Consider the following 27792-nt stretch of genomic DNA (forward strand, 5'->3'; position numbering starts at 1 on the left):
CTCTGTCTAAAAAGAAACTGTTACTCTAAAAAGAGACTCAGGGAATTCCTAGATCTTCCGCAACACAGACCCTTGGCCATCCCCCCAGTCCTGGATGTTGTGGATGATGTTTTCTTTGAATCCAGTTTGATTCCTGACACCCTACGTCCTGCTCCCAAAAAATCAGACCGGTACTATAGAGTCCCTGACTCACATAAATATCTTTTTAAAAGTCCAACAGCTGACCCTGAGGTCATTTCTCAAGGGCCAAAAGGGATTCAAGCAACCTCTGCTAAGAATCCCACCCCCTCAGGCAGGGATTCCCGAGCATTGGATAGATAGGGTAAAAACATATACACCTCAACTACTCTTGCTATCAGGGCACTAAATTGTCAGTTCCATATGCTGAAATTTAAGCAACATACCTTGGAACTCCTCAAACAAAAAATATCTTCCTTTCCTGTTTGGGCAGAATCTAAAGATTTACAAGATTTAATGCATTCTGCAAGTCAAGTAACTAAACACACTTTGCACTGTGGTTTTGATGCCCTAGAAGCATCTTGCAGGGCAGCAGTCACTGGATCTGTCATAAGAAGACATGCATGGCTTAAGGAACAACCCCTGCCAGACCGTGTCACATCTAAATTGTTGGATGCCCCCTTGCACAACGATAACTTATTTGGTGCTAAGGCAGAAGAGTTCTTAAAAAAGATGGAAGAAAAAGCAAAATCTATGCAAATAGTTAAGGATTTCTTACAGGTCCAGTCTCCTAGGTTCAGTAAGCATTGTCCCTCCAAGCACTGGTCCTTTCCTGCTCCAACTAAACCGGCCCAGCCTATGCCCTGTGGAAACAGACCTCCCAGATGGCAGCCCCAGGGAATGCAGAGATCTAAGCAGTGGACTACCTCCACTTCAAAAACAGGGAGTCCTAAGCCACCCCCTTATGCTAAGAACTCACAATAACTCGCCTCCTCCACCCCCCTCTGCCCACCTTCACTTACTCCTAGGGGGAAAACTCTCCTTTTACTCAAGCACCTGGGCCACCATTACCAAGGACCAATGGGTTCTGAACATTGTGTCTCTGTGATACAAATTTTCCTTCCACACCCTTCCAGCCCCAACAGGGTTCCCAAATCTACCACCAAATCAGTGGGCAGAGGCTCAAAAACAAATCCTCTCCCTGCTCTCTATGAGGTCAGTAGAACACGTTCCTGCAGAACAGATAGGCCAAGGCTTCTACTTACTTTTTCTGGTGCCCAGAAGAGGGCACCTGGTGCTGCATCCTCTATCTGTCCATTCTAAACACCTTCCTGGTGATCCCAAAATTCAAAATGCTCACCCTCCAGCAGGTACTACCCATGCTCTCCAAGGACACTTAGCTAGCCACCCTAGATCTAAAAGAGGCCTACCTCAACATTCCTATCAGGGAATCATGCAGGAAATATCTCTGCTTCAGGGCAGGATCTCAGCACTTTCAGTTCTCTGCACTTCCCCTTGGCTTATCTACTGCTCCCAGAGTTTTCACAAAATGTTTGACTCTGGCCATTGCCTTCTGCAGACCAGAAATATTCAAAGGTACCCATACTTGGATGACTGCCTTATTCAGGCAGACAGCCAGGAAAAGCTGCTCAAGCACCTGGCCTTTGTAAAGACCCTACTAATCTCCCTGGGGTACACAATCAGTGAAAAGAAATCCAAACAGGTGCTCACCCAAAGGATAATCTTCCTGGGAGCAAGTCTGGACACAGCATCCCAGATGGCACACCTTACACCAGAGAAACAAATTTTCTGACAGTCAATTTCTCTCAGCTAGCCACCAGGCCCTAGCTATCTGCAAGGAAGATCCTGCAAGCTCTGGGGTTCATGGCATCTTGCATACTACTCATTCCATATGCCAGACTGCATATGAGGAAACTTCACTGGCACCTAAAGAGCCTTTGGTGTCAGCACACTCAAGACCTGGAAACTCTTCTACCTATAATTCCTTGCCTCAGAAAGGAATTTCTTTGGTGGGCAACAGCATGCTCCCACAACAAGAGACTGTCCTTCATCCCACCCCCCCACCACCCAGACCCTCACCACAGATGCATCAGACTACGCTTGGGTGCACACCTGGACGGCAGGTGCATACAGGGCCAGTGGAGCCCACAACAAATTCCTCTGCACATCAGTCAAAAAGAGACGATGGCTGTGCAACACGCTTTGATGGCTTTCAAACCCCTTCTCTCTCCAGGGATTCTCCTGATCAAAACAGACAACACCACTGTGATGTGGTACATCAACAAGCAGGGAGAGACTCACTCTTGCCCTCTATGCAGGCTGGCCATGACCCTTTGCCTCATAGCCTCTTCCATGCAGCTACACCTGTTAGCACAATTCCTACCAGGGTCTCTCAACTCTCTGGCAGCCCAATTAAGCAGAAACCTTCTGGACCCACACAAGTGGCAACTCAACAGAAGTACTTTTACCCTGATAACTCAGAAATGGGGAACCCCGAAGGTCGACCTCTTTGACTCCCACACCAACCATCAGCTCATCAAATTCTGCACCAGGGAGCATCACTGCATGGCTTGAAAAGTGGATGCCCTGTCCTTCCCCTGGGTCAATCTATCGGTCTATGCCTTTCCTCCTCTACCTCTTATACCCACGGTACTGGTCAAAATAAGGGAGGAAAACCAAGGACCTTTGTTATAGCTCCAGACTACCCCCCCCCCCCTTGCTGCGCAGCCTGTCCCCGGTGCCTCCATGGCATCTTCCTCAGATTCCAAACCACCTGACCCAGAGGGAAGGGGAATTCATGCATCCCCAATTGCAGACATTCAGTTTGGCAGCTTGGCTTATTTCCTAACCCCGAACCAATCTGCCATCCTCAGTAAACAGGTTTTGGATGTTATCTGTGAGGCCAGACATCCTAGCACCAGAAAATCTTATGCAGATAAATGGAAAGGGTTCTGCACCTGGATCCAGGCTAAGGGAGCCAATACGGCACAGCCCTCCATCCCTCTCATCCTGGATTACTTAGCTGACCTACTACACAGTGGTCTCTCTTTCTCCTGTATAAAAATTCATGACTCTGCTATTTCTGCTCATTTTCCCACTGAGCAGCCCTTTTTCTCACACCCTTTAATCAAACAGTTCCTCAGAGGAGCTAGCAACTTGAGCCCCCCCAGAAGGACACCAATACCAGCTTGGGACCTTAACTTTGTCTTGGAAAAGCTCACCCTGCCCCCTTTCAAACCAGCTTCTGCAGAGCTAAAATTTATCTCCTGGAAGACAGCATTCCTTCTGGCCATCAGAAGAGTCCTGAGCTGCAAGCACTCATGGCTATGGAACCCTTCATCATCTTCCATGCAGACAGGGTATCCCTCAGAACTAACCTATCCTTCATGCCCAAGGTGGTGTCCAGAGTGGCTCTCAACCAATCCATTCATTTGCCCACCTTCTTTCCTAATCGCCAGAACAAGGGGGAAAGGATTCTTCACTCTCTAGATGTGCACAGACAGCTTAGATTCTATCTGGACAGGACTAAATCCTTCAGAAGGTCTGATCAATTGCTGGTTACCTTTGCTACAGGAGCAAAAGGCAAAGCCATCTCCAAGCAAACCATTTCCCAATGGATATCAAACTGCATCTATTTCTCTACAAACAGCATGGAAAGCCTCCCCCAAGGGGGTCAGGGCACACTCCAGCAGAGCAGCCTCCACCTCTGCAGCTTTCCTCAGAGGAGTCCCCACCAGGGACATCCTGGAGGCTGTCACCTGGACATCTGTTCACACTTTTACCAAGCATTACCACCTGCCTCTCTTCTCCAAATCCAGGGCAGGGTTTGCCTCTGCAGTCTTGTAGGGCATCCTTGCCAGCCCCTAGTTTCCTTGACTGCCTCCAGCCATTTCCTCAGCTTTGGGAATCTACCCAAATGTGATGACTGCAACAGTGAAACACGAAGAACATAGTACAGTTGTGTACACTTACCATAAATGTAGATGTTTGAGTGTCTTCACTGTTGCAGTCCTGGTTAACTTCCCTTCTTCTCTTTCTCCTTTTATTACATTTCTAACTTGTTGTTCTCCTTGCCTTACAAGGGACATATTCATATTTATTTTCTACTGTTGGGGTTCTTCTACCAGAACCTGGCCTCCTACTCTGAGGGCTCCTGATAGGTTAGGGCAAGAAAAACTGATGTAATGGCATCGGCTGCCTTACTTTATACTACTGACGACCTGCCATCAGTCCTGAAGCGACAGAAACTGACACAGAAATACTAAGTCTCTGGTATTCAGGCCGGCTGAGGGCTACCCTGGCAGGGATAACCCAAATGTGATGACTGCAACAGTGAATACACTCTAACATTTACATTTATGGTAAGTGTACACAACTGTACTTTCATGTAATTTTCTTGTAATCAGTTACATCATTTAAAAAAAAAGTTTTACTTAAGTTACATGGGTTGTATCTGAATATTTTTTAAGTACAGGCAGGTGTAAGTAGTGCAGTATCATCAGTGTGCATAGATTGTCAGGTTTTTTTAAGACAATGTCTTCCTATAAAGACTTGTTCAAAATCTAGGACACAAGAAGATAAGACAGAGTTAGAGCAACCCAAAGAACGGAAGGAGAGGAGATGGAAGATAAAGGAAGGTATAGTTATGATAATAGCACATGAATATTTGTGCAGCAGAGTGCTATGTTATCAATTTGGATAACTATATTAGTACCTGTTTAACCGAGGTGGTGCAGGTGCAAAGGTATTTGTGTATCAGGTGTTGCTTCATTTGACGTTTAAAGTCTTTCAGGTTGCAGACTGTTCTTAAGTGGAGTGATATGGAGTTCCAGCTGTTAGCAATTCGGTGTGAATACAGGGGAGTATCCTGCAGTGTTAGGTTTATTATAGAGAGTAATAACTTGTTAGTGGAGCGTTAAGATCTCATAGTGTAAGGTTGAATGATGAATGGGTGAAGGGATGGGAAGTTTTCAGGGTTCTGCAGTAGTTTGAAGGTTGTAATTAACTGTGGATACAACAAAGAATGGTTTTAATTTGAGCCAGTTTAGTTGTTTTAGAGAGATGCAGTGACATGATCTATATTGGTTGGTTGTGAATTTGGCTTACTTGTAGCATTGTTTTAGTTGGGCTGATAGAGAGGAAATAAGATTGGTTAGGGTAGCAGAGGTATGTTATAGCCACTTATTTTCTACTCCCTATTCTGTTTTGTCTAACAGTCAGTAAGGTAGTGTTTTAATTTATAGATAGCCAGGCTTTTGGTGCGTCTTCTTTATGGCTTCCTAAAGGTGGAGGTCAAATTTCAGGTACTTGTCTATAATCGCACCTAGCAGTTTGGTTTGGGACACCAGTTCCATATCAGCCTTGTTGCATGACTGTACATTAAAAGTAGTTTTCTGGAAGGAGAAAGAATTGGGGGAGTAGTTGAGTTGTTGAGCCAAGCTTCTGTGAAGAAGAAAGATTTCTCTGTGAGTGTTTGAAGCATGGGTAATGTCCTTAGCAGAACATATTAGAGTATAGTCATCTGTACATTGTATTGTGGTGGCCTCTTTGGTTGCTGTGTTCAGGCTGTTAAGTTAAACAGCAATGATCCTAGGATGGAGCTGTGTAGGACTCCTAGGGATATAGGAAGGAAAGAGGAGAAATCCTCTTGCAATCTCATTTTTGGGTCCTGTTAGTGAGGTAACTAACGAGCAAGTTAAGTGAGTAGGATGATAACCCATAGGATGACAGTTTAGTTAAGAGAATTTAATGATTGACTGTATCAAATGCCTTGAATAAATTCAGAAATAAAACTGTGGTTAGACGTCCTGAATTTCTTTTGTAATTTATTATAACTGTGAACCTGAGAAAGGCAGTAGTTTTGTTGTGATTGGGTCTGAAATTGTATGAGGGCAAGATGAGGTTATGAGAAGTAATACATGCAGTAAGTTGAGAATGAAGACATCTTTCCAAGATTTTGGATAAAGGTGAGAGGATGATTTGTCTCTGTTGATGAGCTGCCTTTATGGAGGGTTATTATATAGGATTTTTTCCATAAGCTGTGGACATATTTTTCTTGGATTGAGTGGTTTATTAGAACTTTTCTTGGATTGGGTGGTTTATTAAAATTGAGACAGGATATGCAAGGCAGTGAGTTTTGGGTGTTCAGATGGAAGTTGGTCAGGGGAGGTGGTTATTGTCTTAATTGTAGGTATTTTTTAATTGTAGATGTTGGCAGTAGAGTTAGTGTAAATGTCTGTTCTGGCTGCAGTGATTAGAGTGAGCTGGCTAAATTTGTAGTAGTTTAGTTTTGTAGGACAGAGATTTTTGTGCTTATAAAATATGAGTTAATCTTTGAGGATTATTGGTTGTGTTAATTTACCAGGTTTGAGCAATGTATTTGATTTCTAGATTTTTTTTTTAATTTGATTATGAACTTCATGAAAGCCATTTATAGTATATGACTTAAGTTGAACGTATACATGAATGCTACTTGGATTATAGAGAATTTTATGGGGAATGTAAAATAAATCACTAATTCATTCTTTTGTCTTTTTCAGGCTTAACCTCTGCTCAGCGCTTGGTGACAGTACAGACTGGTCCCCTTTACAGGGTCCAGGGATCCCATATCACAATCTTGTGTAATGTCAGTGGGTACCAAGGGCCTTCAGAGCAAAATTTTCAGTGGTCAGTCTATTTTCCAAGTGCCCCAACAAGAGAAGTTCAAATAATCAGCACTTCTGATCCTGCCTTCCCCTATGCTATTTATGGACAAAGGGTACGGGATAAAGAGATCTATATTGAAAGGCTGACTGGAGACTCTGTACGGTTGCATATCACAAACCTTCAGAAAACAGAAGAAGGCGAGTATGAATGTCACACTCCAAACACAGACGTTCAGTATCATGGAAGCTACAGTGCTAAGATGAACTTAACAGGTAAATGATTAGAAACTTTTTACTCTCCTTTGCAGCATAACTTAAGTGAATGTGTTTTACCTGACTTCCTTTCCTTTGTTTGTGTTGCTATCCTGCTACAACTACCTTTTTTACTTTTGACATGTTGTCCAGACCTTTGCTACAAATGACTAGTAAATGGCTACATTAACTGCAAGTTCGTCATAGTAAGATGTGATGTCACTGATAATTCAGTCAAAGTAGGGTAGCTATGAGGAGGAGACGAGGAGACTGTAATAATTGCAGTAATTATAAGAATGCTCCGATGTTTTGACTGTACATAACTTGAAATTACATATTGTACCTGCACAACCAGAAATTTCTTTGGAAGTAGTTTGTCATGCTTAAACTGGCAGCAAAATTATTTTGTGTGTTCATATGTACAGGAGCAAAATGACCAAGTAAGATTAAAGGCAAATGCAGTATCTGAAGAAATTTGAGAATTCATCAAACGTTGGAACACTCACAAGCAGTCCTTAACAAAATGGCACTTTTAAACTTTAACAGGATTTTTCCTATCCTTTTTTTGGATTATGGCATGTTGAAAGAAATATCTGGAGAGTTGTGATATAAATCACGATCTATATAACAAAGTAATTTTATTTTCACTGCACCATGTTGTAGGTTTGCCATAATGAAACGTATGTACCAACAAACAAGTGAATTAGGTTATTTTCTTTGAATGCCATCTGCTTAGACAAAGCCAGAGGATTCATGAAAGCCTAGTTCTGGAGGGTTAGTATGCATAGCAGTGTAGGCCACGTGGTGCTGTACTTGCCCGTGACACTGTAGCCTGGGTGTCTTACAGCAGTTGTCATCAGAATTGCTGACACCTTAACAAGCTGATACATGTTAGTCATAGCATTGCTTGGATTACCTTTGCAGGTCAGCACCGGATAAAAATCTAGGAGTGAGTTGAGATACTGACACAAAGGGTGAGATGTGGGGTTGGATCATTTCCTCAAAATATAGGCCACTACAGGGGGAAATTGATGTTGAGGTGGTGCAGAGAGATCATGTTAGGGTTTTGTTGCCAGTTTTTATTTTCAGTCTCAGCAGCTAGAACTTGCTATAGAAAATCAGCCAATGTATAAATAAACCAGTGTCAGCATTGCACTGTGCTTCATCTACTAATGGTTGCTGTAGATGCTATGATGATTAAATAATTCTGCATTTTCCTTTGAAATGAGCACAATCTCTTAAGCTTAACTGCATAATTACAAAGCTTGCTTTTCTACAGGGGTACATGTGCTTTATCACTGCACAAATTGTTCTCATCCTTGATTTGGCGATTGTTTTAATAGCTCTGTTTCAAGAATGTTGTTGGAGAACAAGTTATTCAAAACTGTTTACATTCATCTGAAGTGTTCCCAGAGAACTACACTGTTCAGTAAGGGCATTTGTTTTATTTGGCTGATGGACAACCTTGGATTTATTTAAGTTTATGCCTTGTTGTGCAGTCTGCAAAAGGCCATGTATTTTTGCTTAAGTATGAGTAGTGTTTGTTCCAAATCAGAATGCAATCTTGGATACAACAGTAATGGGTATAAAATAGTTCAGACACAAATCTAATTTATACTACGTATTAAGATGTAATCAACACAAAGGTAATTGTTTTGTTTTGTGGAGAATGCAGTATGTACACAGAATTCATACAACTGTTACTATAACATGTTATAGGTCCCTTAAAGGTCATCTAGACCTAATTTCAACACATTAATACTACTTGCTTTATAACTGGTTAAACAGTTTAAAGGCAGTTAAATAGCATTTTGCTTAATGTTTTTAGTTCACCACTTTTAAACAATATACTAGAACTGCTGTAAGTACATATAATGAATGTAAAGCACATTGGCTATTGGCATGCACCACTTTCCACAGGTAAAGCTACACGTAATAGTTGTCAAGTATATCAGCAGCATTTTAATGAGCAGATTTCAGATAACATCTTCATCTTTTGTCTGGTATTATGCATGTGTTCTACCTGTTATTTTTAAAATGACCCATAAGTAAAATGTTATGAATGTTTTTAAGAATGTGTTGGTTAACAGAAGTATTTTTATTGACCCTGCTATCTGTTGATCATCAGATCCCTCCTGGCCAATTGGCCCATTTATTCCTCGTCGCCATGATGAGGGTTGACTGGGAGAAATCATTTAGGCAGCCATCAGGGGTGGTTTGAGCTATTTCAGCTGACTTACTCGTGTACCCAGTGGAATTCTGAGGCGGGGACATGCTGTGTGATGACTGCAGAATGCATCCTTACTTTCTGAAAGGATGGACCTTCTAAGCAGCCCCATCCATCCCCCAATTCACTCTGTAGTGGTTTCTTTATTTTCTACTGGGAACTTCACATCTCTGTGTGTCCCTGAATGTGCATACCCCTTGTGCAACCCCTTCCTCCCTGAGAGAAACAGATGACCATGCCCCTTCACTCCTCCCCCCTCCCTGTCTAGCTGTTCCAGTGCAGGGGCCACTAATCAAAATCAGTCTCCTGGGTCGCAGTTATGGTGCTATCCATCTATGCCACTGACCCAAGCAGCAGTACTTTTGTGAGGTCCCCTACTTGATAGTAACATTTGCGAAAATTCATAACTTATCGTGTCAGCAAATCTGAGACTTTAAGTCTTCAAATCTTGGGCACATAAACATAATAGCAAAAAGTTATCCCCTCCCTCAAAGTAAAACTTTGGTATAACATTTTTATAATCATCATTTGACAAAATGCCTATTGATTCGTCTTATAAGGAGTATATGTAAGAGGTGTTGGGGAAAGCTGCTTTTTGTCATATTTTTTCCTTCCACACAATCGACCACATTTGAAATATGTTGTCTGGTGATGTTGTGTGTGTAGTGCATGCTCACCACTGTTGTGGAAGGCAGTTAGTAGTCTCCAGCAATAACTGTCGTCCTACTACAGACCCAGTAGTGGATGTCCGGTATTGCAGACTCCCAGGATGTTAAGGAGTGCTGGCTGTTCAGTAGATGATCCTTCCTCCAATGTCTGAGCCTCTACCACCAAGGCTGCTAACTGAAGTTTGAATACTACAGTCATAGATTTGAGCTTTCCACCACCATTATGAGGCTGGCCTTATTCCAAAGTCACCTGATCAAAACAAATTTAAAACAGAAAAAGGAACCAAGTAAATATAGGGAAAGCCCCTGGATATGAAACCATTATTAAAGTCGATGCATGTGGGCTGTCACTGTTAAGAACTGAAAATAAATATATGTTGAGAAATGGGATATTTTGGACCTAGGGACATTGTGTAATAGTCCTGAAAATTACTTGGTTTATGGGCATAAGATTTTCACTAAACATTTGTGCATGAAATGCTGGTCTGACTATAGTTTAGTAATGTAGATATCTCCAAATAATATTACCATTATGGTTCCTTTAAAATTGTTTGTCAGTTGTGCCAAATTGGAAGCGAAATAGCAAAAGAGACTTCCAGGTTATTTTGTTTGTCAGTTGTGCCAAATTGGAAGCGAAATAGCAAAAGAGACTTCCAGGTTATTTTGTTTGTCAGTTGTGCCAAATTGGAAGCGAAATAGCAAAAGAGACTTCCAGGTTATGCTGTACATGTGTACCCTACTGGGTGTGCAGTAGCAAGACTTGTCTAGATCACGCCCAACAGTCCTGGACCACAATGTATTTTCTTTTTTACATTTTTGCATGGGGGCTGCATCCCCCACACCCCTTGCAAATTAAATTTACCAACTCCAAGATTGCATTACAGTGAGGAAAACTGTAAACGGCCACGGCACGTCCCCATCTGTGTGAGAACCACCCTGTGGGGGGTACACACATACAGCATCACAGACTTCCAAGCCTTGTCAAATTCCTAACAGAAGTATATCTAATTAATGTTGAATATTTGTGAAGTGTATTTTATGTACTTGGTGCTTCTTTTAAGGATAAATAATTTTCAGAAACATAGCTAGGCAGTAGTCTAGCTCTAGTAAATAAAATGAGATCAAGACTGGATCCAAATATGTCCAAGCCTGTTGTATTGCTGCACCATAGTCTGAAACTGTAATCATTGTGCAAGGCCAGCTTCATTAGGAAAGTACAATTAAATGACTCGAGCAAATCTATCTGCAGGGATGAATCATTTTTGTGTTCACACTAGACTACAACTCTCTTCAATTTAAGACTTCCAAGTTCTATTTTACCTTCCATTTTAAGAAATTTGTAATATATTAGAAAAATCCTGTGTCAAAACATTGGCCACCAAGCTGAAAATGTGGACTGCAAAGGGAAGGATTCAGAATGTGGTGATCTTGCTGAAAAATCAAATGCCTTTGTCACATAAAATCATTTTGGATCACACTATATAGGACATAGAGTAGGAAGCTTTTTCCAAAGGTGGGGCAACCTCTGTGAAAGAAATCTGTCTGTCCAAAAATTGATGTCACATACCAGGTTAAGGTCCTTTGAGTGAGTGACCTGTGTGCCATTTGACTTGCGAATATGCAGGATTTCCATTAAAGCTGTGTTAGAGATTGCTGTTTATGCAAGACACAGGTCGCCTCTGAGCAATCTGTATGACACAGAGTAAAATGACAATGATTTCAGTCTGTCTGCATAAGACAAATCTTGAAGACCCTATATTTTCTTTATAAGGAATCTTTGTGGTCTCCAAACTGCTGCAGGTGTTTGGAAAGGAACATACCAAAAGGAGCATTGTACTTTTATTATTGGCCTGATGAGGGAAGAGTACAGGGGGGATATAACCTCTTTCTTTCTGGAGGAAATGCCCTTACTTATGAGATGAGCAATATAAAATGCCCTTCATACCACTGTGGAGACAAGGTGATCAAAGTTGAGATTTGCTCTCATGTAGGGCTTTGGTGACTGTCTTGAAGATGTCCTCCAACTTTAACAGGCATGATCTCCCCTTGACAAAGCCAAACTGGGTGGAGTTGAGCATGTCGAGATTTTCTGTATCTTTGTTAATGAGGTCCATGATGATTCGTTCCATGGCCTTGCAGATGGGGCTGCTCAGGCTAATGGGTCTATGGTTCCCGGTGTCTGTGGATGCACCCTTTTTGTGAACAGGGATGACAGTAGCTGTTTTCCATTCCACTTTCATGAAGCCAGTGCTTAGGCTGTGATTGAAAAGTATGTCCAATGGTGATGCTAATTCCTGTTTTAACCCATGTAGAACACAGACCATGATGTCTAGTCATGTAGAGGCTGTTGTTTTGGCCTTGGAGAGGGTGTTTAAAACCTGCTACATGGAGATACTAGGTGGGGTAAGGTGTTAGGGATGCTTTGAGGTATATGTGGCAGGGACAGGAAAGTAAGTTTTCATGGAACCTGTCAGCCAGCAGGTTTGCTGTCTCCACAGGTTCTGTATATGTAGTACCATTAACTACAAGTTCAGTGCAGATTTGGGCTTTAACTTTGAGGTTACGGATGTAACTAAAGAATGCCTTGTGGTTAACCTTAGTTAGGGAAGCTAATTTGGATTCATGGTTAGCTTTGGAGGACTTCACTAAAAGTCTTATTTGCTTGTTTAAGTTGAGGAGGGGGTGTTTCCAGTTTTGAGACCTTTCCTTCCTTCTCTTAGACAGCAGTGTCTTCTGTTGTATAGCTTATTAATGGTAGTTGTCTACCAGGCAGGTGTGTTTTTCCTTGAAGATTTTACTTTGGTTCTATAAGGTACAGCAGAGTCAGTACAATTGTACAGGTGCTTGTATGAAGCATTGGTGTATAACTCAGCATAGGTGTATGTTCCATCAGTGGGGGGAGGGGCTATGAAGCTGTTTATTCTGTCATATAAGCAGTTGTAATTGGCCTTGGTGAATTTTCTTTAATCTAGTTGTTGCTAAGGGTTTTTTGTGTCAGAGTTACTTCTAGTGAGACTGATTTGTGGTCATATCCCATCAGGGATGGCCACACACTAGGGGTGTTGCAGCAGTCCCCCATGTTGGTGAGCATGAGGTCCAGGATGTTTGAGCTCCTTGTGGGTGTGTCATCCAGCTAGTCCAGGAACCTTTGGGGAAGTGAGTTAGAACACACATAATTTTACCCAGTCAGTGGATGGGTAATTAGTCACCCAAAACCAGGATGTTTGGTTGCATCTTGATTGACTCAAGTAGATCCAAGTAGGCCAAGTGGATGTCCTGATTCTTGGAGGGGGTCCTACAGCTGGCAATGACCTGAAGACCTGTGTTACCTATAGTCAATTGCACCTGAAGTAATTCATGGGAATCATGCTCTTTAAAGATAAATACACCTCTAGATTGGTTAATGAATATTGATACACCACTTCCTATAGTTCTTACACCTTCAGTCTGTGGTCTGAACGTGTGGAAGGAAATGTAACCTGGTATAGCTGGGGTGCTCTCTGCTGTCTTAAACCAGGTCTCAGTGACTGCACAAATGTCAACATCGTCCAAGGTGAGGACTGCTTTCAGTGAGTGCAGTTTCTGTTTAGACTTCTAGCATTTAGCAGCATAACCTTGAAGTTGTTTTTAGAGGGTATTTTTACATCAGGAATTTTGTTCTTGTGACATTGCTTAAAAAGGCATTATGTGGGTAGCAAGAGCCTTAGCTAGTAACCGAAATCCCAGGGGTGACAGATGAAGACAATCTCTAGCAAAGCCTTAAATGTCCTCCCATGCTGATAGATAAATCAACCCCTTTGAATGACACCAGAAACTAAGCCAATTGTTGAAGTCAAACATTTTTTGTTTGTATTGAGGTATCATCCTAGGCGAAGTTAAAATGCTGCTTAATGCTAGGGACATACCTGCCTGAGACACATAATCAGAGAGCTCAGTCATGTCTGTCTTCACATAGCACAGTGAGGTGCATCTGAAGTCATTCACACCAATGTGGACTGTGACAGAGTCATAATAGTGCCTATTGTTTAGACTTGAGTGTGTGTGTGATGTGGTGGATCCTGGCGCCTGACTGACAGCTGGCAGTGACTTTTTCCTTATCCAGTCTGGTGAGAGGGACATTTGTGTGTCTCGCAATTGAGTGGCTTATGACTAAGAAGTTTGTTTTTGTGTTATGCCTTAGGGTCTTGACTGGTGTGTGATATATTGTGTACTGTGTTCTGCAGAGGATGTATTATGTGAATCATACTTGTCTTTGTGTTTGTGAGGTCTCTGATGTTTAGGTAAGCTTCTGGTAAGGACCTGCGCATATGTAGATTTATGTGTTGGTTTGGTAGGTGCAGGAGGTGAGGTGTGCATGGTGACAACTTGCTTAGTATCAGATTGACTGGTGAGCGAGAGAGCCTGAATTCTAGATTCTTGGTATAGATGCATCTCTCACATAATGAATTTGTGTGGACTTGAAAAAGTGGGTTGTCAGTGTACTTGAAGCAATTGCTACATTGCCTCAGGATTCCTATGTTGACCAGGCTGGCTGGGGAAACTGTGGGAAACTGTCCGTCCATAATGCTTGGTAAGTTGATGTGGTCAGAAAAAAGTGAGAGGATAGGAAGTACCAGGAAAAGTAGAAGACATGAGAAGTGGACAAAAAATATGAAGGTCTAGTGGGTAGGATATGTGTTGGCACCTCACGAGGTTCGCTGAAGATATCACCTGTCAGTGGAGGACACTCGTGAGAACTCACCGATGGAGCACCAGCAGAACACGAAAGGAAAATTTGCATGCAGAAGTGCTTGTGTCTGTAACCACCAGTGGTGCCCACTGCTACTTGGCAGTGTGTGATGCGCAAACCAGTGCAAACTTGGTACTTGCATAGCAAATGGGAGCAAACTGATTTAAACAAATTAACCAATAAAAAAGCTCAAAACTTTGCCATGTTCCAGCAACCTTCAATCATATGGTTTCTAACTGCACACTCCTGCCACTAGGGTGCAGGAGAATCCTATCCAACAAAAGATGGCCTGGTCAAGTTGTACAAACAGAACTAGATTCAGCAGGTCTGACTCTAGTCTGTGCTATAGTGGATCTATGCCAGATTATCATATGGCCAAGACCATATGATCGAAGTTTTGAAACTTCAGACATTAAAAAAAGCCCCCCTGCACCCCCACAACCCCCTAATTAAATATACCATCTCCAAGATCACGCTACATTGAAGAGGGTAAATTTCCCATTCCATGTTGTACCGCTATTGCCATTCAAAATGGTTGAAGTTTCAAAACTTCAATCATATGGTCCCAACCATATGACTTTCAAAGTTTTGAAACTTCAGTAATCTGTTAGGGACCTGCTACAGCAAACAATGTGCAACAATTTTAGGGAAAAAAAGTTCAAATAAGCAGTGATATGATAAAAATACAGTTCAGAAGTGCAATATACAGTGAAAACTTCTACTTAAGTTTTGCAGAGATCATCAGATGCCTTGGATTGATCAGATGAATACAGCAGAACAGTAGCTGGTCACCAAACTCTGTGCAGCTTTGCTAAAATAAGAGCAAACACTGACAAGTGTGGTGCTTTTGTAGCAATCGAGAGCAGGATCTATTTGTAATGCATTTAGTTTAGTAATTGTGATAACATGTGGAATGGTTTCAAATGACTTGACCAGATCTACCCTTTAAAAAGCCTGATGAGATATTTAATGTCAACGTTTATCAAGTGAGTTATAGTATGTTCCATGACCTTGCAATTGAGACACATTGGGCCGATGGGCCTGTAGTTCCCAAAGTCGGTGGTGGGGCCACCCTTATGAAGTAGAATCACCTCTTATGCTTTCCATACCAGTGGGACAGAGCCTGTTTCTAGGCTCAGGTTAAACAGTTAATGGAGTGGCTCCACAGGGCATGTTTAATATTGTTTATTAAACAGCCCAGTATTTTATCAGGTCCCCATGGAGGAAGTGTTTTTTGTCTTGGTCAGCACTTTCAGTATTTGTTTAGAAATGATGGGGGAGGCTGAGAGATTAAGGGATTGGAAGGCTTTGGATAGTCAGCTCTAGAGTAAAATTTACATTGAATTTGCTTGTAAGTATGCTGTTAATTTCCACTGGATCCAAGTAGGTGGTACCATTTTGTATAAGCTTGGTGCAGTGTTGGGTGTTGCTTCTTGGTTTCTTTACATGAATGAAGAAGGATTTGTGATTCTCCTTGGCTACAGATGCAAGCCTAAATTAGTTTTTGATTATGTCTAAGAAACCTTTAGGTTTCAAGAAATGCACTTCCTATGGGCACAAGATTGCCTTATCTGATGCCCACAGGGAATGCCTATATTGTCTCAGCCCTGCTCACCTTGATGCCTCCTGTCCCTCTGTGAAGGGTTACATCAAAGTGCACTGGCCAACAGAAGGAACAAGCTTATTCTAAAGGGCCTTTTACCTCCATTGGCAGGTCCCTCATCTTCTTCAGGGGCTCAAGCCCCCTCCCAAAAAGCACAGTGAAGACAGGGAGCACAGGAAATGTTCCCTGGGGAAGTCTGCTTCCTCATCTTCAGATGAGCATCCAGCCAAGGCTCCTAAGGCATTGGATCCCAGAGCTTTGGATCTGAATAAATCCATACTTTCATCTCCTCAGCCATGAGCTGCTTTGACTTTGGAGCTCCCTCCTCCTGCAGGCTCTTGTATTGAGAGGTCTGCAGTTATCACGTCCAGGCCACCCTTCAGAGCATCTTCTGTCAGGTCTACTCACAGTCTTTCAGAATCAGAGGTGGTCAGATTGAAGAGACAGTTCCTTCTGATGCAGATCCAGATGGGGGTCTTACTAGCCCAGTCCCTTACCAGGACATTGGACAGGCAGTCACCCTTTAGACTCCTAGCTCCTTCTCTGATCTGACCTGCTGCTTCGGAGCCCTTGGATCACAATGCCTCAAGAGCTGATGTGTCAGAGCCAATACTAGCACTTTGACCCCAGCACTTACCCTGACTGAGTTGGTTCTAACTATGTCAGAGTAGAGCGGGTCTTGGATCTGAAACCTCAATGTCGGCTCCGATGGGTTGACCTCGACGCCGAAGTTTTCGGAGCCACCGCTTCCTCTCGGAGCATCATCGTTGTACAGCTCAGCCCCGGATTCCCTTTTGGAGAGGAGGGCTGGGGGGGATTTGGCATCCTTTGTCACAGGAGGATGATCTTTGCCTTCTCTGGCCCATTCTGCTTTCAAGGTGGTGGAGAGGGCCCTCTCCATGCCCAGGAGATCATTGGCTCCTAAGCTTTCAGATCCACTTCTGACCCCTTTGGAGATTGTATCTAATACCTCACCACTGCCCCCATCAGGACAGCTGACTCAGCAAAGCCAAAAGTACTTCCACCTTTGGAACCCCAGATCTCTTCCAACATCTCCCAAGAACACCCCACTGAGGAGATTCCCTGAAAGAGAAGGTGCAAAAGAAGGCATCTGGATTCCCTAGAGGATGTCATTGATGACACCAATTTTGTGGAAGGGGAAGGGTCCCCAGATCTCCAGCTTAGGATGTCTCTCTTGAAGACATCTTGGAAGTCCTGCACCAAAGAGGTGGATGGCCTTCCCAAAACCAACCCTGGATGAATCTGTGTTCTTGGAGGCTTTCAGTTCTGACCCGTCTACATCTTGGGTGTTTCCCACCACTGATGCTTTTGTGAATCTGGTATAGGGTAGGGCTTGGAAGGATCCGGACATGGTAGAACCTATATCTAAGTGTGCTGACAAAATCTTCAGCGTTGCCCCTGACCGGACCTCATTAGGCTAAGGGAGTCCCAGTAGATGCCATGGTTGTTTGAGCAGCCACTAAGAAGGAGCTGGTCCAGGAAAGCTCCTTGGTCCATTCCTCTAACAAGGAGTCTAGGGCTCTGGGCAGATTCGGCATGAGAGTTTACACCTAGTCTGCCTTCACTCTCCATCCTTAACCTACCTTTCCCCATTTTACTAGGCTACAGAGGGATTTAATCAAAGAACTCTCTAGCTCGATCCCAGAGTCCATGTCTGATGAGGACAGGAAATCCTTCTTCTCCAGATTGGCCACTCTACAGTCAGTAGCTAATGCATCCATGAAGTTAATCTTCTATGCAGCAGAGGGTACCTCTAGGCCCCTCCAGTTCTGGTATTGCCATTAAGCGTCATGCCTGGATGCAGTTGTGTGACTTCATGGAACCTTTTAAGGTGTCCTACATCAGTGCCCCTTTTGACAGATCATTTTTATTTGGGTCTACTGTTAGAGATGCACTCTCCTGTAGTGAGAAGGATGGAAAGACACTGTCTGCCATCAGAATCCATTTTTCTACCCCCCCCCCCGGCATCCTTTTTCAGGAATCAGTGAAGGAGGGGGGTTGTGGTTCAAAAAAAAATCTCAGGGTACTTTTCAGGAGTCACAGGGTGAATTCTCCCCCAGAGGCAGATGGGGAAAAGTTTACAGTGGTAGAAGCCTCCCAGGTGGCAAAGGGGGTCAGCAGAAATCAAGGGTCTCAGGTCTGTTTCTCGGACAGACCCTTTCAGCAATCCTGAGTGGTTGCCTTTCTCTGGAGGAAGTCAGGGAGCATGCTTATCCTTGCACCCTGTTGCCTGGCTAGCCATTACAAACAATTGGTGGGTGCCAAGGATTGTATCCCAATGATACTTCCCTTTTCAAAATCCCCCAAACCAAAGACACCTCTTGTGGACATTCCACCCAGTCAGAGAGAGAGGCAGCAGAGTTGGAAATCTCAAAGTTGCATTAGAAGAGTCATTCAGAAGGTCCCATCAGATCAGGCATTTACTTGAAATTTTTTTTAGTACCAAAAGAGAGAGGGGACTTCAGGCCCATCTTGGATCTGACATCTGTGAACAAGTTGGTGAAAATTACAAAGTTCAGGATAGTCATGATCCAGTCCATTCTACCTCTTTTGAAAATGGATGACTGGATGTGCTCAGTGGACTTGAAGGATGCATGCTACCACATCAAGATGGACAGGTGCTCCAGAAGGTACCTACGCTTCAGGCTGGGAGCCAGTCATTTATCAGTTCAGATTGCTTCCTTTTGGTCTCACCACAGCCCCGGGTGTTCACCAAATCCATGACTGTAGTTGCAGCTCATTGCAGACTTACAAGTATTCCATGTTTTCTGTACCTAGACGACTGGCTCCTAACCACTCCAAACAGGCAAATACTCATCCAGGCCAGGGACTACTTGTTATAACTATCTCCTACCTTGAGCATAACAATCAAGATAACAAACGTCCCAGGTTCATCCAGCTCGGAGCATAGATATGACCAAGACCTTGGCCTTCCTTACTCCAGACAGGATTTCAAACCTAAAGTCAGATGGATTTTGGTAATTCCAGTTCCTCCAGCCAAATTAGTACTCCGGGCCCTGGGCACCATGGCTGCCACCATAACTTTGTTGTCAACACCTCGCCTACACATGAGAATTCTGCAGTGAACCTTAACAGTCCAGTGGTCTCTTCAGCAGCCCCTCATCTGTCCCATCACACTAACATGAGTCTGCAAGGATTCTCTCCTCTGGTGGCTTCACTCCCCAGAGGTTCTTTAAAGATGCCCCTTTGTTCTTCCTCCCCAAATGCCATGTTGACCATGGATGCCTCCCAGGTGGGGTGGGGGGGGCATTTCCTGGGTCAGATGGTTTAAGGCACATGGACATCACAGGAGACCAAACTGCATATCAGTGTCTTGGAGATGAGACCGGTCCTTTCAGTGCTGCAGGTATTTCACAGCTTCCTTCCTCCAGGGAGTATTGCTATACAAATGGACAATATGTCCATAGTTTGGTACATCAACAAACAAGGGAAGACCGTACCCTACCCCCTGTGTTGAGAAGCAGTGAGAGTGTGGCAGTGGGTGATCTCTACCAACTGTTTTTTAAATTGCAAAGCACATTCCAGGATAGCACAACTTTTTAGTGGACAGGCTCAACAGAGCATCATTGATGCTTCGCAAATGGTCTCTGAATCAGTCAGTGGCGAACATGATCTTCCATAAATGGGGTCAACCTTGTTGCGATCTCTTCACTTCTTCCCACAACAGGAAGTGCAGCAGGTTCTTTGCCTTGATTGCCCCTCAGAGACTGCCACCCAGGGATGCTCTGGTCCATGCTTGGCTTCCAGGATTGCTTTATGCCTTTCCTCCTCTCCCCTTAATCCTCTAGTTCCTTCAGAAAACTTCCAGGTTAAAGAGCAAAGTGATCCTCATTGCCTCCTACTGGCCTCAACAAATCTGGTTCATCTTCCTTTGGTCTCATCTGATTTGCCCTCCATGGATGCTCAAACCTTGTCCAGATCTACTATCCCATCCATAACGGCAGATTCATCCTGATCTCCCAGGTTGGAAACTAACTGCATGGTTTCTCCAATTCCAGTGATGGCTAGATCCACTAGGCTTTCATCTCCAGTCCGAAAAATTCTGATCTCCTCTCACATCTTTGACTAGAAGGACTTGTAAGAGCAAATGGAAAAGATTTTCTGTTTGTGCTGAGTGGTGAAATTAGATCCTTTTATTGCTCCTGTTCCAGCAGTCCTAGAGTTTCTTGCTCATATTTTCTGTGAGGGGTCTAGTCATTCCACTGTTGAAGTGCAATTAGTAGCCGTTTCGAATTTTCATATCTGAGAAAATGCATCATCTTTGGCCTCATCAGAATTATGCAAGGCTTTTCTTAAAGGGACTTTCCTTCTTCATCTTCCTGTTAAGGATCCAACACCTCCTTGGGATCTAACTATGATTTTATAGGCTCTAGTCCTGCCTCTCTTTGAACCCTCTGCCAAAGCAGACATGAAGTTCTTATAATGGGAGACTGGTTTTCTGGTGACCATCACTTCTGCAAGAGTATCTGAGTTACAGGCTTTGTCATCTAAATACCCTTACTTAATTGTTCACAAGAACAGAGTAACATTACATACTAGTCCATCCTTTCTTCCCAAAGTGGTGACCGAGAACAATATAAACCAATCCATTAACTTACCGTTATTTTTCCTTACTTCCAAAACCAGGGAGAATATACTCTCCGTCTGCTGGATGTTCACAGACAGTTGCATTTTTACCTAGACATAATTAAAACTTTCAGGAAATTTGACCACCTTTTCATATCCTTTTTGGATGCAAAAAAGAGTAAACTAGTTGCCAAGACCACCTTAGTTAAATGGTTAAAGGATTGCATTTCATTTGTTTATGAATCCAAAGGTGTCCCTCTACCTCACTGAGTCAAAGCTATACTCTTGGGCCAAAGTTTCAGTTGATGATTGTTCAGCTGCCTCATGGTCTAATTCCCACACCTTCATTTCTCACTACAAACTGGATGTAGTGTCCATAAGTAGAGCTGTTTTTGGTTCTGCAGTGCTCCGGGATATCCTTCCATGAAGGCCACCAAGGTTGTAGCTGAGGACTCTTTCCTCACAGGTCAAGAAAGAATGGAAATGACATCAGATAAAGAAGTTATATACTTAGCATAAAGTTCCATCTGTGTTGTCTTTTTGTCATGCTTCCTTGACCTTCCCTTCCTCCTTTCCCCCTGTCCCTTTTGTGGATGATCTGACAGATATATTTTTAGGAACCTCTGTTCCTTGTTGAGCTCCTATGCTTTCTGTTTTTCTTCATTGGTAACTGTCAGTATTGATGTACATTGCATTTATGATAATATTGATAAATGTTGCAGGAGCACACTCGATCTGAAGTAACTGGGGGAGTGAAGTATGGGTAGGGGAGGAGTTCGAGCTTCGGTGCCTAAGCTTTTGTAAGTGGCCAAGTTGGATCTGAGGTCGGATCCGAAACCCACAAGTCGAGGAAAAATGAAAAAAGACAACACAGATGGAACGTTATAATAAGTACATTTATTTATTTTATATTTGTTGACCAGGTTTGTCCGACTGGGCTACAAATGCCTATTTTCAGTGGAGGCCCGAGGAAAAAAGCTCCAACAGAAAATAGAAATTTTACATATTAAATACATATAGAAATACATTCATTGACTTCTTTTTTTCAAATGTTTTAGTAAATTTCTAATATTCTCCTTGACCTGTGGTTCTTTTGATATGTTGTATGGTTTAATGAGCTTTTTTCTTTTATTGTAGATTGTCAGTGGACCACCATGTCAGTTTAATTTTAAACTTCCTCTTATATTTAGATCTGGTATAGAACTCCTTTCTGAACCTGTCTGCTGGGGCAATGTCTGGGTTGTGGTTGCTATAACTGAATTTCAAGACTTTATAGTAAAATTTAATGAGATTTGTGCATTTGAAATCCTTGAATTCCAATATGTTGCTTTCATTGGATTTAGAGATTTTACAGGAGAAGGTTACTGGTTTGATCTGGCTTAAATGGATAGGAGATACCAGGGGACTTGTGCAATATGAAGCTATACACACAAATACAACATCAAGAATGTCATGCTCTGTAGTGAGGATGGTAGCAATCTGATCCATGCACTTTTTGTTAGTTCCAAAAACTTCTGAGCATATTCCTGCATTGGAGGTATAGTTGCTATAGATTATTGAGGGGTTGTTAAAGTGCCATAGAATGATGAAGTTCTTATTTATGGGAAGTTTAAGAGAAGGAACCTCTCGTGTACTCCAGGGGACTTGAAAGGTGCCCTGTAACAAGCAGCAAAGTCATAGCTGGCCCTGCTTAGTGTGATTTGGCATTCACTAAATTCATTTTGTGGGTCACTAGAAGTCTGTCTATAGAGGACGTGGTCCCTAAAAAAATATGGATACACCACTACACTTGCCATTGTGTCTGAAAGCATGGTAGGCACAAAATGCAGGAATGGAAGGAGGGCTTCCCAGACATTTAAGCCAGGTTTCAGTGGTTACACATACATGGATACATTCAAAATACAGAAGATCCTCAATGTCAGGCAATCTGTTGAAACTTCTGACATTGAACAGCACCTTAATGTGATTCTGTTTAGATTTTGATAGGTTAGCTACAGTGAAATGTTCATTAGAAGGACTCTGCCTAAAGAAAGAACTGTGAGGCAGCAAAGGTTTTGTCAGTATGCAGAAGCCTTTGAATGAGATGTGCAGGTTAACCTTTGCAAAGCAAGTAGGAGTGCCGAGCCTACCTCCCAACTGTTCCTGATTTTCAGGGGCGTCCTAAATTTTCACTCAAATTTTAGCTGTGTCCCACTTAATCCTGCCTAAAGTTGGTGACTTGTGGAGAAAATTGTGTGGATTACACTTTATAAATAATGACGATTAGAGCTATAGACTTCCTTTTGCTGCAAAACCTGTATATAATTCACATTCTATATTTTAAGTGTCCCTAATTTGTCCCAGATTATTTCTGGATTTGTCCCTAATTCATTGAGTGCTATGGAGTCAAGCATCTTATTCCATGATGACACACACAGTATCCCCTTAGAATGACATCAAAGTATTTAGCCAGTTGTTGAAGCCAGTTGTCTTTTCATTGTAACTAGGCTTCATTCTTGGAGGAGGAAGGATTTTGCTCAGGACCAGAATCTTTCCTGCATTTGTGATGTGCTTGGAGGGCTGTGACATATCACTCTACATGTCTCTCAGGGTTCTGGAGCTCAAGTCATTCACCCACATGTGTACAACTACCATGTCATGGTTGTATTTGGTGAAATGGGCATAAGGCCCCTTAAAACATCTGAGATTCTGTTCCACTGCACTCCATGACATTTTTCCAGTGTATTCTGAATTATCACTCTGTTGTATTGGTTTCTTGGTAAGGTTGCTGTGATGTTATAGGTTATTGTTACTTGGTCGAAAAAGAAGTAAAAGTGCACAGTGTAGTCATGTGACTTACTATAACCCCCATTCTGTTGCTTGTGTCTTGATGTGCAACACCTAATTTTCATAGGTAGGTACTAGGCTATTGGCCCAAGGGCCTAAGTAAGACTAGCCAACAAGGTTCCCTGGCTTACGCCACCCAAGAAAGTTAATTTCCTGTGCCCCTGTCGAGCAGAGCCACAGAAGTGATCCCTGGGGTGTATTTCCTATTTCCCATCCACTCATCAAGATTTTTCTTCAAGAGTGCTAATGAGGAACTTTACTTAGCATGGATGGGTAGCTTGTTCCAGAGCATAGTAAGTCTCTGGGACAGGAATCTATCCCTCCAGCATGCCCTGTTTATTGTAGTCACAAGGTTTAGGTCCCTAGAGCATGTAGCTCGGAGAGATTGGGATTTCTTAAGTGTAGCATGTACAACAGCTCTGGGTTTAACTTGGCTTTATATGTTAGGCAGAGATCTCCTCGGAGTAGGCGATATACTACAGAGTAAAGCTGAAGTTTTTTGAGACTGTCAGTGTAGGTCATCTGTTTGAGGCCAGTAATCCTCTTTGTGAGGTACTTCTGTGGCCTTTCCAGCTGCTGCAGATGTTTTGTGAGGTACATTTCAAAAGGAGTGTTGTAATCTATAATGGATCTAATGAGTGCTGAGTAGAGGGGAACAATGACCTCTTTTTTTTCCGGGATGCAAACCCTTTTGTGATGATTTGTGCCACATAGAAGGATTTCCTGACTACTGTGGCGATATGATTATCAAAGGAGAGACTACTGTCCACCTGGGTCCCAAGGTCTCTTATCACACATTTGGCATTAAGTAGACTGCCGTTTATGTGGTAGTTCATGGGTACAGAGTTTTTACCAAAGGGGATGACAATGCATTTTTTTGTCATTGAGCTTGAGGCCATGCCTCTGACACCAGGCATCTGTCTCAGTGAGGCCCTTCTGTAGGATGTCCACAACATTTGGGGACTCGACTATGGCTCCTAGTTTACAGTTATTTGTGAGTTTCGTTAGCCAGAGACCTTCTGTGTTAGCCTGTACTTTAGAGAAGTAGATACCAAACTGGAGAGGTCCTAGGACTGAACTCTGTGGTACTCCACTTGTCACTGGTTTGAAGTCAGATTTGGAGTCTGCAACTTTTACGGTGTGGGTTCTGTCAGTGAGCCAGTTGGCAACCCATCTTGTGACATAGGGATTTCTACTTGTTTAGTGAGTTTAGCTATAATTCCAGAATGGGGGATGGTGTTGAAAGCCTTGGCGAGGTCAAGATAGGCTGTGTGAACCATGTTACCCTCGTCTACGGCTTTGGTGACTGTCTCAAAGAAGTCGATCAGGTTCAGAAGGTATGATCTGCCTTTCACAAACCCAAACTGGGTGGGGTCCAGAGTTTGGAGGTTACCAATGTTTTTGGGTTCCATGATGATATGTTCCATGGCCTTGCAGACCAGGCTCGCCAGACTAATAGGGCGATAGTTCCCAGGATCAGTGGTGGCCCCCCCTTTGTGGAGTGAGATAACTGTTACTGTGCACCATTCAGTGGGCACAAAGCCTGACATGAGACTATGATTGAACATGGTGCTTAGGTGGTGAGCCAGTTCGTTCTGAAGTTTGTGTAAAACGCAGCCTGAGATATTGTCTTGTCATGGATGATGTGTTTTTGGTTTTAGAGAGTGCAGATTTTACCTGCATAGATGTGATTACAGGGACTCTGCATTCTTCCTGTATAGATGTGGGCCCTTTAGGGGGTGAGAGGGGGGGTAAAGTTAGCACTGAACCTATCTGCCAAGATGTTGGCAGTATCAGTTGGTTCTGTAATTTTCGTGCCGTTGTGCTGTAACTCAGAGCAGATCCGGGTGTTGCCCTTGAGATTCTTGACATAGCTATAGAATGCTGTGTGGTTGCCCTTAGAATTAGTGGTGATTTTGTTTTCATAGCTAGCTTTGGAGAATCTTATAAGGGATCTCAGCTTTTTACTGAGGCTGACCAGAGAGCTTCTCCACTCATGGGCTTTTACTCTCTTTTGCAACAGTTTCTTCCTTCTGTTGTAGAGTTTGTTTATGGCAGAGAACCACCAGATTGGCTATCTTTGTTTGGAGGATAGTGTCTTGGTTCTGTTTGGGATAGCACGATCCATGCATTTGTGTAAGTGCTTATGGAGTACATTTGTGTAGGATTCAGCAGTCATAACTGTATTGCCCATCTGAATGGGTGTCATGAAGTTAGCCACTTCTGTCTTAAGAAGCATGAAGTTGGCTTTGGAGAAATTTTTTACCATGGTTTCCTTAATGGTGGGTGGGATGTGGATATCTGGGGTGATTAGCTTATGGTCGGATCTGACCAATGAGTTTGGTTGAACCCTAATATTTTCCAGTATATCAAGAAAAGAGGAGTGGGAATCCTGGGGCATGGTGGGGGATCTGTAGCAAGCTAAAATTTGGATTGCAGTTTTGCCCAGAGTTGGTTCCACTTGGATAACCTTGGATGCATTATACTGCACAACTAGGCTGGAGGTGTGGATATCCTTAATGAATATGGAGACACCTCTGCCTTTGGTGTTCTGGTCCAGGTTAGATAGCCGAAAAGTGTGGTATGAGTTATAACCTGGTAATTGCAGGGGTGCTCTCTAGACCCTTGAACCAGGTCTCAGTCACTTCACAGATATTGATGTTCTCCATTTTAAGGAGTGCCTCGAGTGAGTGCATTTTGAGATTTAGACTTCTAGCATTGAGTAGCATTACCCTCAGTTTTTGCTTTTGTGTGTTTTATACCATCCTCCATGTAATTTTTGTTCTGCATATTTTCCCTTTGTGATCCACTGTTATTAACTTACTAACCATAATGTGCAGTCTTTTAAAATAAAACCCTTTACTTAGCCTTGTCTCTGCAGCTGTTCTGAACATTTTTTGTTAAGTGTGTTACACTGTTTCTTAATGCTTGGATAACTACAGGAAATCTGTTAATGTCCCCCCAGCCGCCATCCTTTCCACATATTCGTTATGCTTGTAAACAGACTGTGACAAAAGATTGTGTGCTTCAGGCTGTAGGCTTATCACATTTAATGCGAGTAACCCATGTTGTAGACCTTTGTACTAGCTTCACCTACCAAAAACAGTGTGTAAAGATTTGCATTAATTCATTTGCAGCTTAGCATAATAATTTAGCCATTAAACAGGTACAGTTCTTTTATCATAAATGTCATAAAAATGATGCAGGATGTTCAGATCTAATGGCCTCCTTTAATATTCCTCAGGCATAAAGCAACCTTCAAAAAAAGAGCGAGCTTTCCATTTTTTATACGACTTCATCAAATGCTTTCTTGTAGTGTGGTGGGCTGTAGCATCAATTTTCTGTTTGAAGATAAAACCCAGTGTTTTGATGTTTTTACTTGCCTTTGTTGCGAAAATAGAAGAAATGCTTCTTAAAAGAATTCCACAAGGGTTACCTTTCTCAGAGATGATATCTTTTGTGTGTTGCTTCTTGGAACAGGCAACCATACATATAGTTTTGCAGTTTGGTGTTGAATGTTGCATAGCAGTCATTGATTCTAACTTATTTTTCATCTCTGCTCTGACTTTACAACCCATGTAAGGGGTCATATGATGTCTTTGCCCTATCCAGGAGTTCCGTGATGTTTCATTTCCCTTAAAACTGCATTTCTGTTAGGTTAGAGATGAGTTATTAGAGTGCACATCAGCATATAATCAAATGTAGTCATCAGCATAACACCAGTCAGACCTGGCTTGGGAGCAGTCAGGTCAAACTATGAAATACAGGCTTAGAGAAATACACTGATGTAAACACTGAAATGCAGTCACTCGTGTTTAAAATAAGCACTGCCACGTTCAAAAAGTTGGTGCTAGTGGCTTTAGTCCACACACTGCTGATAAATGAGAAGTATGGCTAAGTGGACTAGAGCAACTAGCAGTAACTTTTAGAAGGTGACAGGTGAGAAGTTATCTAACTAAACAAATGTCTGTACCTACTAGAGGCTGGTACTTTGCTTACTACTCAGGTCTTCTGCTCACAGTAATTGCAGTAATGCTGAGACCTCCTAGCCTAATAACAGTTTGCCAAAATGTACTACAACTCCTAAAAAATTCCCTGGCAGTCATAAAAAAAATTCAAAACATAAGGAGGCAGTGGGGATGCAAGTGCAGTGGCTTACAAGCTTCTTGAACTCCCAGCTTAGAGGTAGAGAGAAATTTTTGTAGAAATGGAAGCAAATCTAGGATCCCACCTACTGTCAAGACATCGTCTACCTC

The 27792-nt window shown here is 42.7% G+C and overlaps 1 protein-coding gene across 1 annotated transcript in view; it reads left to right on the forward strand.

Annotated features, from left to right (window-relative positions):
- IGSF3 (immunoglobulin superfamily member 3) overlaps window positions 1-27792 on the forward strand; it is a 1951941-nt gene that overhangs the window by 449763 nt on the left and 1474386 nt on the right. The window contains exon 2 of the mRNA XM_044071533.1: window positions 6519-6896. Within this exon, the coding sequence (XP_043927468.1) occupies window positions 6519-6896 (378 nt within the window). The remainder of the gene's footprint in view (window positions 1-6518; window positions 6897-27792) is intronic.

Source organism: Protopterus annectens, chromosome 5.part0, assembly GCF_019279795.1.
Source record: "Protopterus annectens isolate FY-2018-M chromosome 5.part0, PAN1.0, whole genome shotgun sequence".
In the NCBI taxonomy this organism is placed as follows: domain Eukaryota; kingdom Metazoa; phylum Chordata; order Ceratodontiformes; family Protopteridae; genus Protopterus; species Protopterus annectens.